The sequence below is a fragment of the Hirundo rustica genome, chromosome 1 (genome assembly GCF_015227805.2).
Source record: "Hirundo rustica isolate bHirRus1 chromosome 1, bHirRus1.pri.v3, whole genome shotgun sequence".
Taxonomy (NCBI): domain Eukaryota; kingdom Metazoa; phylum Chordata; class Aves; order Passeriformes; family Hirundinidae; genus Hirundo; species Hirundo rustica.
This window is the reverse complement of record NC_053450.1, coordinates 20,440,612-20,459,537: the sequence shown is the minus strand read 5'-3', so window position 1 is coordinate 20,459,537 and position 18,926 is coordinate 20,440,612. Positions and strand designations below refer to the sequence as shown.

Below are 18,926 nucleotides of genomic sequence, written 5' to 3'. Positions count from 1 at the left end.
TGGTGAGGCCACACCTGGAGTGCTGTGTCCAGCTCTGAGCCCCTCAGTTCGGGAAGGACATTCGGGAGCTGTGAAGGGTCCGGAGCACAGGTGCTGCGAGGAGCAGCTGACGGAGCTGGCGGTGTTTAGCCCGGAGCGATGGAGGCTCGGTGCGACCTTATCGCTCTCTACAACTCCCTGAAGGAGGCTGTAGCCAGCTGGGGGTCGGGCTCTTCTCTCAGGAAACAAACAGTATAGTAAGAGGACATGGCCTCAGACTGTGCCGGGGGAGGTTTAGGCTGGACTCAGGAGGAAATTCTTCACTAGAGGAGTGATTAAATACTGGAGATTGCCCGTGCCCAGGGCGGTGCTGGAATCACCATCCCCAGAGGTGCTTAAAGGACTGACTGGATGTGGCACTCGGCGGCAGAGTCTGATTTACACGGTGGTGTTCAACGCGATGGACTCGATGATCCTAGAGGTCTTTTCCAGTCTAAATGTTTCCTTGACCCTGTGTTTCTGTAATCTGAGGAAAATCTACTGGCCGCAGCAAGAACAAACACACGCTTTCAAACCCAACCATCCTTCTCTGCCCTAAGGGTAGAATCGTACAAAGTCTTCTCGACACGGGGTCGCCCGGAGCCACATGTGTTTTTCACATCAGTTCCCTAATCAAGCCCAGATTAATCAGGCATGGCCCGGGCCCTGAGGCACCCGATGCCCGCGGCGGTAGCGGTGTCCGGGCGAGCCCCGGCAGCGGCGCGCTCCGCAGAGCAGGCGGGACGGGCCTCGAACCCGGGGCCCCAGCGCACCCGGCAGCCACAGCGCCTCCGCCCGCCCCTCGCGCCGGGCGCTGCGGCGGCGTCAGCTGACCGCGGGTCACGTGACCCCCGGCGGGTGAGCGGGCGGCGGCGCCGGGGATGGAGCAGTGACGGTAACGGCGGGCCCGGGCCCGGGAGCGGGCAGGGGAGGGGAAGGAGGGAAGGAAGGCACGAAGGAACGAAGGACGAGTGTCTGGGTTACCCCGAGCGGCTGCCGCAGCCTCCCCCGGTGCACGGCCTCCCCCGGCGCCGGGCCGCGCAGGGCCTGGCATGAAGGGCAGCGCCGGCCGGGCCCGGCGGTTCCGCGACTCCCAGGGGCTCCGCAGGGCCTCGGGGCCGCCAGGCCACCGCTCTGCCGCTGCGGGGAGTGTTTACCTCGGGGAGGGCCAATGCACGGCGCGGCCCGGGGAGCTCGAGCAGGCGGCTGCCGGGCTGTGGGAACTGACATCTAATCCGTGTGATCCGGGGCAGCGCCCCCCGCTCCCGGTGCCAGCCCCAGGTCGCCCCCGCACAAGCGTGGGGACTCCCCATGGCGCAATCTCCCCGGCTTCCTCGTTGTGGACGCTTGTGTTTGTGAAACGCGGAGGCCAAGCGTCAGAAGTGATTTCTGAAAGCGAGCTTGAAGAAGTGACACGCTGGGGACTTAGTGCTAAGTCGCGTCAGTAAATTGAGGTTTCCTATTGAGCTAAATGGGAGCAATTGTCCCCTGCCCTTTGCGCTGTTTTTTTGAAAAATGCAATGTCGTAATTGAGGTTCTGTTTTGACAACACTGTATGTTTTTCTGGGTACAGCAGTGAAAATACTTGTTAGTTCGTTTTATTTTAGATTGTAGTATACTGCATGAAGATTTTTCTTAGGAAATGCATTTTCCTAATAACATAGGGATGAAGCAGTGTATGTTACAAAAAGGTCCTGGTGATAGAAGTACATGGTGTGAACAAGCTGCTTACTCTATGTTTTATTTTGAACACTTGGTATTTCCTACTGTATCCTGTGGTTCTTTAATTTGCTTGGCTTTCATTTTACAGTCTGTCTTTATGTACTTTTTTTTTGTCTGACCAGTGTTTGCATCTGTTTTTCAAACCATTATGCAGCACTTCTCCTTTGTTCACTTGTTGTTTGATATTCTCCATTGTTCTGATTTCAGGCCCCCTCATGTAAAACACTTAAAACTTTTCTACCAAGCTTTTTGTTCTCCTGTGTGTATTTGATAATTTTACCTGAAATGGGAAATCATCTTTCTTCCCATGACTACTAGAAATGGAGCAGAGCATCAGGAAAACCAAGCACACAGACAAAAAGCGGTGCAGAAGGAAGGAAAGTCTAGTGATTTAATGATTCCTGGGAGCTATTGCATTTAAATAATTTTAGGCATTTACGTACTTTAAAACACTGTCCTGATCTGCAAAGTGATAGAAAAAGATATATCAGAGTTGACATTTGTTTGGTTTTTCTTATTTTTTTCTCTGATATTTTTAGAAAAAAGTTGTCTGTTGTACAGACGCTGGAAAATGTATATAGCTGTGAAAATATAATTTGGGTCCTGTTTTTGATTTCTTTTCAATTAGATTGTTTGCTTGTTATCCTTCTGTGAAATTACAGTTGAGAGTTGCTAATGTTGCAGACTCAGCCCACTTTAACATATAGGATGGTCAGTTTAAAAAGATTTTCCAACTGTGTAAATGTGATTTGATAGCCAGGAAAAAATGAGTTTGAAACCACATGATACTCGTGGTAAAATCTCTTACAGTGACTGGAACTGCACTTTAGTAATATGGAAGATGTTCTTCTTCAGGCAAAACTTTGACTGCTGTATTAATGGCAGATATTTTCTCTTCTTTCCCTTGCTTCCCTTCTGCTAGCATCTTGCCTTTGTCCTCCAGAATCAGCAAACATCAAGATAAAGGCACAAAAATGACAGAGTTTTGGCTGATTTCTGCTCCTGGGGAAAAAACCTGTCAGCAGACATGGGAGAAGCTACATGCAGCAACTACAAAACATAACAATCTTTCTACTAATTCAAAGTTCAATATTCCAGACTTGAAGGTATGTAAACTCCATGTTGTGTCCTAAGAAGTATGTTTGTTTTGCATCATCTTTGTTTCTCTAGATTAAAACTTGCAGATGTTATAATGAGAACAGCTGACTTCTCTTGATGTCTACGTGTGAATCCAAGAAATAATTCAGAAAACAGTTATCTTTTTTTCTGAACTTCTAAGTTAGTTGTTCCCTCTATAAGTTTTCAAGATTCAGCAACCTGTGTTCTTTCAGCAAATAAAGCAGATTTTTTCTGAGGATGGTAGTCTTGATCTCATAGTGGTAGCAGTTACTTGGAGAAGAAAAATAGGAACTTGTGATCTGATTGTTGAGAGTTTCCTTTGACTGTTTTGTTTTGCCTTTTTTTAAAACTATTTAATTTTTTCCCCTTCTGAATTGTCTGCTCCTTTTCTGCCTGAGATACAGTGAAAAGACTCAAATTAAAATACAGGAGTTGATTAAACAGCTGCTCTGCCTTTTCTCCGTCCAGAAGTAACGCTCTACTTTTAGAGCAGTGGTTTATCTCTGGCTGAACATTCCAGTGTGACCTGCCAATATGTTGTGGAAAATGGAAAAAAACATGTTTGAACTATCCAGTGAGAAGCAAATAGTAAAAAAATCTGAAAGTAGTTAATCTTGGTTTAATAGAATCATCAGGATATGGAAAAGTTATGAGCCAGTGTATTCATTTAGAAAAGGTCTTTCTTGATGCCTGAATGTTTCTTGAACAAGAATTTGGATCTCAGTTTAATGTACTGAAAGCTCATCAAAGCTTACAAAATTGAGGAGAAAAATGCCATCAGTCTTCTTCTACAGAGTGGATCAAGTTCAGGTGGCATAATGCCTTTTTCCTGTCTCTGCTGAGGAATGAGCCCAGGGCACAGAGTGCTTCAGTATGCTTTTTAAGATCTTCCAACTGCCATAACTTGTATTCACATTTGGACTGTCCTAGTTAGAAGAGGGACTAGAACAAATGTCTGTCCCCTCCCAGGAGGTCCTTGGACATGAGTCAGGATGGTTTTCAAACTGTAGGGTGCCTGCAGCTCCTAGAGGAGTTATTGCTGAAAACTGTAGGGGCCCATCAGGGTTAGAAACAGCCCTGGTTGGTTTTGCTTCTACTCTGCTTCCTAAAAAGGGCAGAAACTGAATATACCTTATACACAGTGGGAAATAGTCTGGCTTCTGTGGACCTGTTGAAACTGTTTAAGCAGTGAGATCCTTTAGCTAAAACTTTTCAAACTAAATCAAAGTGACTTAGTCTCCACTGAACAGCAGTCTTATTGCTTAAGGACTTGCTTGTCCTTAAGGCTTATAAATGACTGTTTAAAATGAGCTTCCTTATTCTGCTTATGGCCCATGAGAAGGTGGGGCATGGAAAGTCATTTAGTAGTGATGTTTCTTAAGTAATTCTGCTCCTTTCTGCTTCAAGGCTAAACAGAAAAGGACTAATGTGAATTTGAGTGGTCAGATACATAGAAAGTAGATGCTAGGCTACAGATATGTTAAATGTTAATAGCGTCTTGGCTAGACAGAAGATTCATTTATGCCCTGTGATATTTCAGCAAGAAATGTGTGCTCTAGATACATGAAATTAGGGAAGTGTTTTCTGGAGGAGCAGGGAAGAAAGAGTGAAAGCTTGTAGACAAGCTAGATATTTTGTTACTTATGATGCAAAAAGCCCAGACTCTTGTTGGTCTTACTGCTGCAGTACTTTTGTATTGTCAAAGTTTTCAATGTCCAGGTTGCCTCCAGTGCTGAGATTCCTGATCGGTGAAATTTCACATTTGATCTAAAGTAGTGAATTAAATACTGAAGCAGCTGCCTTGTGGAAAACACAGCCAATTAATAATGTAGACATTGTTTTAACATGATTTGGATGGCTGGGTTGCAGAACTGAAACTGAGCACCAAACTAGTGAGTTAGATCTGATCCTGTGGTGCTTTGAGCAGGGGGGTGGTTATCGAACAAATGAAACACAGTGTGACTTTGGTAAATCAAGATGTCTGAAATCTTAAAGTCCAGCATTTTATGTAGTTATGCTGAGCTACTTGTTGGGCGATGTAGCTTTTACTATTTCTTGGTTTTATCTTTCTATGTTTATGTGCATCTGCTAATGCATTTTGATCTTTGCTTCTAGGTTGGCACACTGGATGTTTTGGTTGGTTTGTCAGATGAGCTGGCTAAACTGGATGCGTTTGTGGAGAGGTAACAGTTTATTTTTACTGGGATGCAAAGTATTAGAATAATGATGTGCTGAGTGCTAATAATACACAGGTTATTTTCAGCATTTTTTGTATCACAGTGATCCTTTGCAGGCAGTCAGCAAGCTAAGATTTAAGAAAGCCTAGATGCTGGTTTTCACAGTATCTGTTCTTGAAAAATGAAAAAGAATCTGAACTCCTTATGGAATAGTGGAACATTATGCATTGATGAAGGCTGGTTCTCCCTATGGTAGTGCTGTGTGGTGCTGGGTCCTGAAGAATTGTTAAGAATTGAGCCTGACAGGTGTAGGAAGTGGGGATGAAATGAAGTAAAAGCTTGTTCTTTTAGCAGGAGTACTGTTTATACACTTTGAGAAAGTAACCATGTAATTTCCTAATTCATAGAAATGCTTAAACAGTAGTAATATTAATATGCAAAACCTATTCATTTTGAAGAAACTAATGGCCTTTAGAAAGTGATTTTTAACAAAAGTAACAAAATTTCACATAACCAGAACTCATGAAGCCATCTTTTGTTTCAAGGAGAAATCTTAAGTAGACATTTTTAAATAGAAAAGGAAACTATTTGGCCTGGCATGTGTGAATAATATTACACATGGCTTTTCAGTTAGGAAGGTAGGTCTTGAGCGTCAGATTGCGTTGTCAGGGTTGCCTTGTGTTTAGTTTGGATTACTGTTGACTTCTATCTCTCTATCTGTTTCTAGAAAGGGGTTAGAATTTTGAAAGTACAACAGACTTTTAAAAAAAATCTGCAACAAAGTGACATTACACTTAAAGTCAATACCAATGTGAGGGAGCTAGCCTCACCTTGTCGAGAATGGTGAGCAGCAGCAGTAGAGATTTTAAATGAAGGTGTGGAATACTTCTGAGAAATTGGTCTCCTTCAGATACTGAGCCCAGCTTGTGCTCTTAGAAAGTTTGGATCTAGAGCAGCTGTCATCCTTGTTTGATCCAGTCTTTTGATCCAGGCTCAGGCAATTTAAAATCAGTTTTATGAATGGCATTTATCAAATGGCAGGTTTGGAGTTTTGGTTTTGCTGTTTTTTTTAAATATATCTTTGTCTTTTCACTTTTCAGTGTTGTAAAGAAGGTGGCTCAGTATATGGCTGATGTTCTAGAAGACAGTAAAGATAAAGTTCAGGAGAATCTTCTGGCTAATGGAGGTAAAGTGTTAACTGTGATATCCTAATGTATCCTAAAATTGGAAGGGAAGGCAATGATCCTGAAACTTACAGACGTACAAGGAAGCCAAGTGCAAGGGGCTGCACCTGGGTCAGGGCAGCCCTGAGTGTCAATACAGGTAGGGGATGAATGGATCGAGAGCAGCCCTGTCAAGAAGGACTTGGAGGTGCCAGTGTGCATTTTCTTTCAGTAGAGAGCTGCACTTTTCTCTGAACCAATTTTTTATTTTCAAAGCTATTTAATAGAATTTAACAACTTGTATTGATGCAAGAGAGGCTAATAACAGTGGATAAGGGCTTGGAGTAGTTTCTTTCATAAAAAGCTTTACAAAACTGTCATTTCATTGTGAGCCACATGGTCATTGCTATCTTTTTTGCCATCTCTTTGCCTTCCCTTCTCCCACCCATTTTTCACACAGAGCAAAAAGTAGTTGCTCTTGTCTGTAGTTCTCTAACCATCCTTGACTTGGTAGTAAATGTCATTTACAGTCTGCAGAGGTGGAGAAATCAATATCTGAAGGCAGAGTTCATGGCTAATTTACAACTTATTTTCAAATTTCTTAAGCAACTGGGTCCACACAGGGGAAGCTCCAGTTTGTTACAGCTCTCTTCTGTTACAGCAGTTCTACATAGAATACAATACATTAGTCTTTTTATTGTCTATCTTAACAAAGTTCTTTAAAATTTTAGTTGACTTGGTCACCTATATAACAAGGTTCCAATGGGATATGGCCAAATACCCAATCAAGCAATCCTTGAAGAATATTTCAGAAATTATTGCAAAGGTAAGGTAACTTGTTTTATAAAACTTCCCTATTTGAACTTGAGATATTTATGTACAAAACTTGCTCTCAAAGTGATTTGTCTGTTTTAGTCAACTAGCAGTAGTAAGGAACTTTGTAGCAGTTAGTAACCAAAGAAATACACTAGGATGTGGCTAGGATTTGGAGAATGCTCCCTGAAGCCATCATATTGTCTTTGCTGATTTTTGTTTCCTAGGATCACTGAACTAACAAATAAATAGCCAGGAAATTATGTTTACATTTCAGTTTTGCTGTACTAGCATATTGTTTGTCTGATATTATCAAACCTTGTGGGCTGTTAGCAGTGAACCAAGGAACTTATATTCTGAAAGCCATGGCAGTCAGTTATGAGGGGAGAAATAAGCCTTCACTGTTAGATGTAAAGAAACCTCATTTGAGAGTTAGCATGCATTTCCTTCATCTTTACGTTGGCAAAATGTTTCGTACATGGAGAGTTTAGTTTGCATTGTACTTGCTTGTGAGCCTGTACAGGGTCCTCAACGATGACTGGCTGATTTAGACAGTGAGAGGGTTCTCTGTAGGAAATCCTTGCTTTAAGGTCTTCCCAGACTCTTCAGGTTTTTTGTTTTGGTTTTTTTTTCCCTTCCCTGTTTTCTGTAATCTGCAGACTGGCTCTTGGAACTGCCTGTGTTACTAACTAGAAATACATAATTTAGAAAATAGAGGCGGTTCTGGGTACCTATAGGGCTAGTATTTGGAGATGGATGTGTAGGGACTATTATGGGGTTGGGATGGGGGTAAGTGCTGGCAGACTTGTGCTTTGCTATAACTGCAGATTCCTGAAACTGCTACAATATTTTTTTTGCAGAGATTACAAATCTTAATATATGCTACAAAGAGAATTCAACTAGTATTTCCATTTTTGATATTTTCTGGGAAAATGTATCAACGTATCTTGACTTTTTTTTTTTTCCTCAAATTACATTTAGTAAATATTCCTGGAAAACATCTGCAGTGTGGCCTTTTGTTGAAGGGTGACTGGCTGTCTTACAGCTCTGAAGATCTAACAATAAAAATATCTCACAGATATAAAATAATAATAATATCTGAGCACATAATATTACCTTCTTCAGAAGAAGGTATGAAAATGAAACACTGCACTTTTTGCAGCTGTTATAGTACAGCACTTGTTTTTGCAGAAATTAAATTTGAAAAGAAAAATAGGACATGAAGAGATGTGACTGTTATTGAAAATTATCAAAGATTCAGTACATGTTATTCTGTGTCCTGAAGTCGAATAGGTAAATAATCTGCTTCAACAAAATTATACTCTAGAACCTGAACTTTAACTGTCTTACATTCTTTATCTACTTTAAGGACCTCATTGACCTATTAGGCTGGATAGTAAATGCAGATAAACAGGTCTGCTGGAGTTGAGCCTGAGTCGTTCTTGAACCCTTGAGGCTTTCCATTTCTCTTCATGTTTAGCTGTGCTTGTATTCTGTAGGGACAGCTTCAGGACACTTGTGTCATAAATCTGATTTCAAATAGTTTATAAAACACTTTCAACTGTGAGCTATAGATATCTGTCCATAAAGTAGAGAAGAGAAGGAAGATGACTGAAGATGCCTTATATTCTTATAGAAATGACCCCTAGGAGATCATATCACAGGACTTGAAGCAGTTTTGTCCCAAGGCAGAAAGAGTCCTGATGAAGATAAAATTTTCATGTAATCACGTGCCAAAGTGAAGATACAGGAAAATTGATAGAGCCACATTAATTAAAATCTGTGAAGCCTCTTGACATGTTGATGTTAAATAATTTGAAAAGTTTGTCATGTCATGAATTACTGCCTTTCCTGTATGGTTTTATATCCTCACTCACTCAGGCAGCAGATTCTGATGTCTGTCAAGATGACTAATAGCAATTGCAGTGGGAGGTTTGTCAGTTGAGAAGAACTTACAGCAGTGTTAGAAACATTTAAAATAAAATTATATCTGCTGAAACTGTCCATCAAGTCTTTTCAGCTTTTAACTTTCAGAAGTTTTGTGAACCCCAGGGTCAGTATAGAAGACTTTGGAGATGGCATCTGTGCTATGTGAGAGCTGTCACTTAATTGAGTCATTCTTTGAATTTGAAATTAGTCATCAGACTCATGCAAGGAGACAACCTCAATATTTTTAGTGCCTAGTCCAATCTTTTCAGCAACCCAGGCATGCACTGAAGTGCAACAGCTTAGTTGTATGGCTGCAAGGCACTCATGTTTTGCCAATGACTACCTAAATGGTTTAAATATCTGGGATTATTTTGTGTAGAAATAGGCTCATTATGTTACTGGCACTTTCCTTAGCAATTCCATGGGTCTGCTTCCTTTTGCAATGACCTTTGTGAGCTATTCACCAATTCTACTCCCAAAAGGAAGTTTGTATTGTTTCATTTGGTAATTTTACAAATTTATTTTCAACAGCTCTGTTGTGGCATTGAGGTTTGTGGTTCTATATTCTCTAACATTCAGTATGAAGCAAATCAGGGTTTTTTTTACGGTAAACTTCAGTCAGTGCAGCAGTAACAGGTTTTTGTCTAAGCCGCATATTCTAAAAGACTACTGACTCTACAAATAAGAAGAATCAAATAAGAAGAATTGGAGTATTGTCAGTTAGGAAACACTGAATGGAACTGGTTTGTAAAGGCAGTGTTTGGTATCAATGGTTTTTGGGTTTTGTCATTAACTAATGCATAGCTAAACTTGTTGAAAGTCTTGATCCTTGGAAAAGGCCGAGGGTTGTCAGTCTGGGGAAGAGCTGAACTGCACAAAAGTACTAGCTTAATATCTTCTGATTAATTTTCCCCTTACGTTGTCTTCTAGATGTAAAAAAAAAAAAAAAGGTAGTATTAAAAAGTTTTCTTGAAGGTATATGGCCTGTGTGACACCTGCTGAAATGTTCTGCATGTTACTTTGCCAAAGGTGGTATCAAAGAGTTTAAATAGCCTTAAGTACTCATGTGTTTCATTTTGTCATTTTCGGAGTATCTTCTCTAAAGGATTTCTGTATCTATAAAGGTGCAAGCTGTTAATATGTTTCCACATGAAACTAACAGAATGTTTGGGCTTTTGATGGCTTCCTGCTACAGACGAGCCAACTTAGGTGTTACCATAAGCAAGGTTGCCGTTTAATTAAGTGACTTTGCTTTTAAGAGAGATATGTTTTCTGGAAACAATATCATATCTGGAACTCCAAACTGAAGTGTTTTATGTGAACAAAGTGTTTTGTCAGTGTTTTAAGTCTATATTAAGGGAGAGTTCCTTGATTGTGTTCAGAAACTTGTCCCTGGGAATTTTTTCATGCTTGTACCTCCATACTACGTTGAGGAGGCAGTGAAGGAGGCAGTAGGCAGCATTGTAATGCCAGACCAAACCTGTGCCATGTTCTTTCAGTTACCCAGGTGTTACTAAGTGCACTGATTTTAAAACCCTTCCTTGTATAGAATACACGGCAATAGGAGTATGGTTAGCAGTTGAAGATGCGCTAAGGTGCTTCATTTGTTTTGTATTCTTCCACTTACTGCCAAGTTACCTAGCTGGGAATGAATCATTTTTTCATAATCATGCTAATTAAGCCATCCTTCTCAAATCCATCCTCCAGGATTACTTGAGCAGCAGTGGCAAGCTGAACATAAATTCTGTTCTAGTTCTTTAGACACAGTTCCTTTTCTTTTCATTTTTAAGGGAGTAAACCAGATTGACAATGATCTAAAAGCAAGAGCCTCGGCATACAATAATCTGAAAGGGAATCTTCAGAATTTGGAAAGAAAGAACGCGTAAGTTGTATTATTTTTTGCTGATGTAGCATAGGAGCTCTATCTAAGCATGAAAACTTAATAAAATGTGGAGTGATACAGGCCCTAAGCTTAATGTATTTTTGAGGTGTTTATCCATCTTGAGGAGTAGCTGTCATAGAAGAGCATTTATTACAGGGTGTCTGGTTGGTGTTAACTTACTTGTGGCTAAAAAGCAATTAAGAAATCACAAAAGCATGTACAAATAGCATAAATTGCTGGAACTTCTGAGAGGAACTTGCTGTTAGTGGCATGTAATGCTGCTACTTAGGTGTCTTGTCTAAATAAGAAAGTCTTTCCTTCACTCCAGCTTAACTGGTTTTCTTCCCTCAGAGTTTACCAGCAGAGACAGCTGTTGTGTACACGCAGATAATAAATTAAACAAGGACTGCGTGTTGTCTTGTCACGTACGTGTGATGATTATCTGAAGTCGAGGTACAGTAGTTCTGGTGTGCAAATGTGGTTGATTAATGTGCCTGTACCCTGCCATTACAGTGAATGGCACAAGCCTGCTGGCTGATTCAGAGCCACGGGTCATGCCAATGACAGTACGTGACAAGCTGCTTCAGGAGTGAGACATAAGTCCTGTGCTAAGCCATGGCAGTTGGTCAGCTGATCGCTGTTAAACCTATGTGTGTTCTTGGTCTTTTTTATGAGCATGGGGCAGTACACCGCTTTAAGTTTTTATTGATGTTCTGGATGTAGATGTGTACTATGTCAGTTAGAACTCTGAGGCTCCACGTTCTAGAATCTACAGTTAATGGTTTTAATGGTTCTTGTGCTTTTAAATAACTTTTAGAAAGACAAGTTGGCCACTTAAGCATGTGACATATTTGGAATATGGAAATGATGCACAGCAGTGGAGCTACTGATAAAAATTTCAGTGATTGTGGACAGTGAGATATAAAATGCATATAAGAGCATTTTGTTTGCTCTGCTAATAGCAATTGTATAGGTAAAATGTATTTTTGAGAATGCTATATTAGCAGGCACTGGAAACTTATCCAGACAAATTCAATTCTGAAACATGTAATTGTTCTGACTGTCTTTGTTTCTCTGCAGGGGAAGCTTGCTAACCAGAAGTCTTGCTGATATTGTAAAGAAAGAGGACTTTGTACTTGATTCAGAATATTTGGTCACATTATTAGTGATTGTGCCAAAGTAAGTTTATTTATCCTAAGAACAGAATACAATAAGAAATATAAATCAAATAATAGATCTCACAACCCTATAATAATGTAAGAATGACATCTGAATTTACTTGGGTCTTTCCTGGAGAATAGAACTGTTAAGATGCTCAGGAGAGATAAGTGATCATCTGTGCCTGTATTCCTTGTTCACAAAAACTCCTCATAAGGACTGCTGAATGCTCATGAATTTCTTGAAGAAACTGGAGATTAGATTTATGTCTCTCATCCAGTGTTTGCTATGACTAGTCATGTTCCAGATGGTGTCCTTATGAAAATAAGTGCTGAGTAAAAACATGACTTGTTTTACGTTAGAAGGCTTAATCATTAAATTATCCTGGTTAGGACTATGCCAACTCTGACCACTTAGCGAATGAATTCTCTGCTGCTTTGCTCTGCACATTTTTAGATTGTCTGAACACTGATTTTTTTTTTTTTTTTTTTTTTTTTTAACTTACCTAAGTCTCTGCCATTGGAACCCTGCTTACGTCCTGTCAGAGGCTTGCTGGGGGAACAGGCTGTTCTTATTTGAAATGTTTGAACAACAGAAATCTCATGTTTTCCCTGGCCAAGGAAAGTGGTGATACAGATGCCCTCAAAACTGTTGTAAAATGAGAAAACAGCCCTTGACTGTCTTTCTAGAGCTGCAAGCAAAGAGAGCTGCTGATTTATGAAAAGCCCACTGGCTCTCTTTACCACAGGAACTATTAGAGTCTGCCACATGTCAAACTCTGGTGAAGGAAAAACAGTTTTGTGGTGGCTTTAGCAGAAAGCAGATGGTTAGAATATCTCAGCTGTTATTTTTCTTTGACTTGTTTTTGTTGTTGAAAGGATGGAACCTCTTCATGACCAACTACAGGTTGGGCAGAAAGGCAGGGCTCCCAAAATTCCCAGTCCTTCAGGCAAGTGCAGGACTCTAGGGAACCTGTTTACAATTGTGGAAGAAGTATTCCTCTGCTCAAAAGAGCAAAGTTGCATGAGGAGTTTCTGATTAACCTTGACAGTTAATTCCATTTGGTCTCCTGAGATCTGTACTTAATGATTTAATTTCATAATTCTTTGATTTAAAAAATGTTGCACTTGTAAACTGACATGAAGACTGAAAATGTTACTTTTGCCATTACTGTAGTTTATTTATCAATAATTATAAAAACAGCATGAGAAGAACTGAGCGTTACTTGAGTCTTGCATGTTTCTGACAACCTACACCTGAGATGGAAGATATGATGATCAAATGTTTTTACCTTTAAAAAAAAAATGGGTCCATTAATCTCACATTAAAAGTCTAACAATAATCTGTGTATTCTCTAGGTTAAATTACAATGACTGGGTTAAGCAGTATGAAACACTAGCAGAGATGGTTGTACCTCGTTCCAGCAAGTAAGTTGTTAAATGCTAAATCTCAGATTTGCATGTACTGTGTTTCAGGAGTGTTCTTTATCTAGAAAGACTTTGAATTTTGAAGATTGGTCAAAACCTTGTCAATATATCTAGCTTTATGTGATCAAATAATTGAGGAAAGGTTCAGGTGAACTCTAGGGTTGTCGCAAGAGGACACAAAAGATACTCATAGATCTGACTCCACGAAGATGAAGGTTGAAGAACTTTTTATTACTTACAAAGACCTCGCTTATATAGGTTCTGAACAATGACCAGGGATTGGAGAACAAGGTTACCACCTCTCCATCCCACTAGCCAGGCTAGAAGTCAATCAGTTGACTCTCTTCAGAAAGGAATGTGGAAAAACATGATTGTTTACAGTACAGACCGTGAGAATACAGCTACAGAGCTGTAAACATCTCACAAAAGCTCACATAATATAGCAACATAGGGTTTACAAAGTTATCAAACTTATATGAGAAGAGTAAGAGAATTGAAAAGTTTATCTAGTTATGGTCAGATATATTCAGCTTCTAGCTGGAGTTTGGTGGTGATAAGGAACAGATGCTGGCTGACTGGCCTGTAAGCTTTAGGTGTGTATTCACAGGACTTGAAACAAGTTGAACAAACTCTTTGAAAACTTCCAAAGAATGGAGAACTGGAAGTGTAAATGGTTTTGTCGTGTACAACGAAAGGTAGCCTGTCTCTTTGGGTTCCTGGTATCAAGCTGGTGCTAGGTACTACGCTGGTCGAGATTAAACCCCTTTAGCAACTTTGTAACCACATCCAAGATAAAGTCCACGTATAGCACAAAGCATCGGTTTGTGGGTAATTTTACCTGACAGCCTGAGGTTTTGGTCAGGCAAATCTGATATTACTGGTTCTGTGTCAGTAGAAAAATCTGAACTTGCTCTGATAGCTTCACATTTGGAAAACCTGCTAGTGGTTCTTAATTATTGAGGAACCATGGCCTAGGGATGGATAGCTTAGGAAAAGGCAACTTGTTAAAATGTTGGATAATGCTTGTGTTGAACACAGCATGACATTGAGGAACAGTCTAAATCTGTTCAAGCTTTTTTCCCCCCTAAGGTAAAGCCTCAAAATAAGCAATATTATTTTTAATTATAAAATAGTAAAGCTAGGGGTCATCTTTACAGCCTAAGAAACATTTTCCTTTGCCAACCTGTATCTTTTGAAATTGTGTACTTTTCTATTTTATATCGATTTCATTTTCCTTTAAAACACACATTTCTGATAAATCTGTGGTCCAAACACTTCAGTACTAAACCAACTTCAGTTGCTTTTTTTGTTACATAATTTTTAATTTGGACAAATACCATATGAAGTGGTTTTGTGTGATGAAGTCTCTGAATGTCAACTGTAAGCTGCCATCATTTATGAAGGGAGTAATTAAGAGCAGTAAGTTACATTCTGTATGAGGTGCTTAATTTGGGAACTAAATCCTGTTTAATTATCTATATTTACGTTTTGCCTTGTAGCAATAAAGTACAACATGTGGTCCTGTGTGACTGATCTGTGCTGACTTGAGCCTGATTAATTCTGACATTTGGTTTGTTTTCTTTCTGTGTAGTGTACTCTTTGAGGACCAAGACAGCTACCTTTGTAATGTCACCTTGTTCAGGAAGGCAGTGGATGACTTCAAGCACAAAGCCAGAGAGTATAAGTAAGGGGATTTTTTGTGTGCATTCTGTCTCTCATGGTTTGAAGAATCTCCAGATAGGCACTTCTGATTTTATTCACTTCCAAATGCAGATTTATGGTCCGTGACTTCCAGTACAATGAAGAAGAGATGAAAGCCGATAAAGAAGAAATGAATAGACTTTCAACTGACAAGAAGAAACAGTTTGTAAGTCTTAATGAACTGGTCATTATAGAAATGTGAGACATCTAAGAGACTTGTTATTACTACACAAAAATTTCATGAAGTTCTGATTCAGAGAAAGCATTGTAAGGATGACATGATGTAGCCAGCCTGCCACCCAGTGAAGCTGCTCCGGGATAATTGAATTTCCTACAGCACAAGTGCTCCTCACTGCATTGAAACAAGGGATGGTATTGCAGCTGATAACGTTTGAAGTTTGAAAATGGACAAGTATTTGAATTACATAATCAGATATTACTAAAACGATCTTTGATATAGTTAGATCATGACAGCTGAGATGGGGAACTGAAGAGACAATGGAAAGTCTCATCAAGTGTCTCTTTACTTTATATCAAAACACTCTTTAGCCATTATGTTCACAGTGAACTCTGTCTTTCACTTGTCTTTTATTATCATTGTACAGACACTGAGTAGCTGCTCAAAGATGCATAATGAGCTGTCTTTTTCTGATGTTTGAATAGCTTATTTTTTTCCCTCTCTTCTCTTTCACAGGGGCCACTGGTTCGGTGGCTGAAAGTTAATTTCAGTGAAGCTTTCATTGCATGGATTCATGTGAAAGCATTACGTGTTTTTGTTGAATCTGTTTTAAGGTAATGAGGCAGATTTGAATAGTGACTTTCTTCTTAGACTTGGTAAGAATTTGCATCTAGCTTGGGTTTACCAAACTGACTCCTGGGAAGGAGGAAGCAAAAAGCAGGACAGTAAGAATAGCTCCTGGCAATAGCTCTTGTTGCCAGTTGTGAAATATTTGAGGTAGATAATTGTGTATCTTCCCCTTGGATAGTCTTTTTACTATTGCTTTAGGAGTTACAGATACTCTGTACATAGCAGGGAGACATATTTGCTGATTTTTAGGTTACTCTGTGAACTGCCTGTAACAAGAACCAACTACATCTTCTATTTAAATGGCAAATTGGAATAGTTCAGAATAAAAACTATTTGGGCTTTCAGTAACATAGTTTGGCATCATGAAATGTATGCTTTTTCTTTAAGACGTGCTTTTTGTGGTCTAAACTTTTCAGTATTAAACTATTCAATATTCTAACTGGAAAGTTTATCTGCCTTTTTTCTTCGTACTATCCACAAGTATGTTACTAGTCAAAAACAGCTGTAGTTGTTCTGCAAAGGAAGGACCTTTATTTTTTTATAGTTGAGGGTGTTCCTACCATGATCAGCAAAGGGCAAGGTGTTTTTAGCTTTATTGACAAATTGTTATAATAGAGAAAAATAGAGTAGAAAAAGAGAACAAATCACATGAACTTGCATTTGTGCTGCTATGGCCTTATTGTGAAGAGAAAACTTGAGTAAAGAAGAAAGAGGAACTTGACTGGAATGTTGGCAGCTGTTTACTCCTAGAAAGGAGGATTGAGTAGAAACTACATTGTCCACCTAGTGTCATAAGCAAAGTAAACTAATGGAGTGTTCAAAATTTAGTCTGAGTGTTCAGGTAACATTGAAAATTATGCTAAATACTCAAGGATTTAAAACTATTTTAAAAATACTTTTGCTTCAGTTTTGTTATTTTAAACATGAAGTTCTAATTTTTTTATGCCTTATGAATTGTAGACACAGAATAATTTTGCAGAAATGGAAATGAGCAGAATTTCCTCTTCAGCAATAGGATTGTTTCTCAAAATAAAATTCTGCTTTGAATTGTGGAAGAAGGTTTATTTCAGCATTTCCATAGTTTTCTACTTGGCTTCCTCAGGTATGGTTTGCCAGTTAACTTCCAGGCAATGCTGCTTCAGCCTAATAAGAAAACAATGAAGAAACTGAGGGAAGTTCTGTATGACTTATACAAACATCTTGACAGCAGTGCAGCAGCTATCATTGATGTAAGTGCTTTTTAACTGCTACTAGTATGTTTAAACAAAGCAAAAAGTCTGTTGGCATCATAAAAAAGCTATACCTCTCCATATTCTTCATTTTCTCACAGTACAGAGAATTCTGTCTCCTTAGAAAAATGCTGCTTCTGTTTTACACTTTTGCAAGGCAGATGGTATTTAAAGTTGCAACCAATACATTTGAAGAGCTGTCTGGTTTAAAAGTCACATGTAATTTCTTCTTACTTCATTCTTTCCTACTACTGATGGAAAGATACAGACTGCAAGTTAGCATAGTAGTCCTCTGCTGAAGAGGGCTGAATCATTGTCAAAATGCAATCAGCCTTTCCATCTGTAGAGGTCTCATTTTCATGTGTAAAACTGCTTTGTTGGGAGGCTTATTCTACTAATTTGCTTTGTATTGAAAAGCAATGGTTTTCATAGTTAAAAATTAAGTAAAGATAATATAAGTTTAATTGAATTTAAAAAGATTCTTAACATTATATTGAATGTAATATATTTCCAGGCCTTTTTGTGGAAAGAGGCTGTGGGACAATTTAGATGAAAATTAAAGATGCTGAACTTACATAACTTCCTGGACCATTCAGCACCCTATAACATTCTTATCAGAAACTGACAGTGTTTAGATGTAGTAGTGATGATGTGTTTAGTGTAGCAATGGATGTGAATTATTGATACAGAACTACTTAAATTTTGAAAAAGCACTTTCTATTTTCTTTTGAAAAATACTGTTAGTCATTTGTCAAAGTTCTAACTTTACCTGTTATTTAAACAGTCACTTGAATGTGAAAATTTAAGCTTGAAGTCTTACTTGGTCTATTTGCTTCTAAAACACAAGAATATTTCATCTACTTCTTAATAGGAGTCTGAATTGTAGGAGTATAACTGGTTTCAAAACTTTATTTGCAGGCAACTATGGATATTCCAGGTTTAAACCTCAGCCAACAGGAGTACTACCCATACGTGTACTACAAGATCGATTGTAATTTGCTGGAATTCAAGTAAAAGTTCCCTAACATGACAATCTTCTCAGTGTTGGTGTAAACAAACAGAAGTGAGGTTGAAGTATAGTAATACTTTTAACATTCTACTAATTATATGCTTGCTTCTTATGTTAGGTGAATTGAACACACCGTGGTCCATCTCTAGACATTTTCTTTTTAAAGAACAGTGTAGCTAACCAGCTTTTAATCGACGATGTCTGTAAATGTATATTGAGAGAATTGAAGTATTTATAAACAGAGCGATTTATTTAAGGAAAAGCTTATCCCTCTTTCATATGGTGGTCTGTGTTAATTCCATTTACTGTTGTTTATAAAATAACCTTGTTTACAGAAGACTAGTGTAAATGTTCATGGCCATTTTGTTCATTTGATTTAGTAGATACAATTGTGTTAAAGTTGTTGAACTGTGATGTAAAGTATGTAAAATTGGTATGAAATCGTGTTTTCTGAATGGTTTAAAATTATAATTGATGCACTGTAAACACAGGGAAAATAAACATACCTGTGCAAATGTGTCACTTTCTTGTACCACATAAAATTGCAGATACTTGTGTCTAAACTGAAGCAATGTGTTAAGTCTTTAATAGTCCGCATCCTGCAAGCACTGGTACAGAAATGCAGTTGGCTTCAGCACAAGTGCTTTTAAGAGATGCAGGAATTAATTTTGCTTTGTGCAGAAAGGCTCAAGTACGTTGTTTGGCCACCACGCTTATGTATGGATGTTTTTCATGTTTGTGTCTTTGTGACTCTAAAGAAAAGAAGTGAGA

General features: G+C 38.9%; 1 protein-coding gene across 1 annotated transcript; it reads left to right on the top strand.

Moving 5' to 3' along the window:
* The first annotated feature begins 818 nt into the window (after positions 1-818).
* Positions 819-18,670, top strand: ATP6V1C1 (ATPase H+ transporting V1 subunit C1). The gene is made up of 13 exons (XM_040068528.2): positions 819-913; positions 2,663-2,846; positions 4,975-5,042; positions 6,137-6,222; positions 6,931-7,025; positions 10,732-10,823; positions 11,904-12,002; positions 13,340-13,408; positions 15,000-15,092; positions 15,182-15,275; positions 15,804-15,901; positions 17,020-17,146; positions 18,065-18,670. Exons 2-13 carry the CDS (start codon positions 2,715-2,717, stop codon positions 18,158-18,160), a joined length of 1,149 nt encoding a protein of 382 aa, XP_039924462.1. The 5' UTR covers positions 819-913; positions 2,663-2,714; the 3' UTR covers positions 18,161-18,670.
* The last annotated feature ends 256 nt before the right edge of the window (positions 18,671-18,926 follow it).

Bases quoted from the DNA above. Each gene is read 5' to 3' on its own strand.
- ATP6V1C1 (XM_040068528.2), top strand. From the start codon at position 2,715: ATGACAGAGTTTTGGCTGATTTCTGCTCCTGGGGAAAAAACCTGTCAG. The intron at 5,043-6,136 runs GTAACAGTTTAT...TTCACTTTTCAG, and splicing joins CTGGATGCGTTTGTGGAGAG to TGTTGTAAAGAAGGTGGCTC. The intron at 7,026-10,731 runs GTAAGGTAACTT...TTCATTTTTAAG, and splicing joins TTTCAGAAATTATTGCAAAG to GGAGTAAACCAGATTGACAA.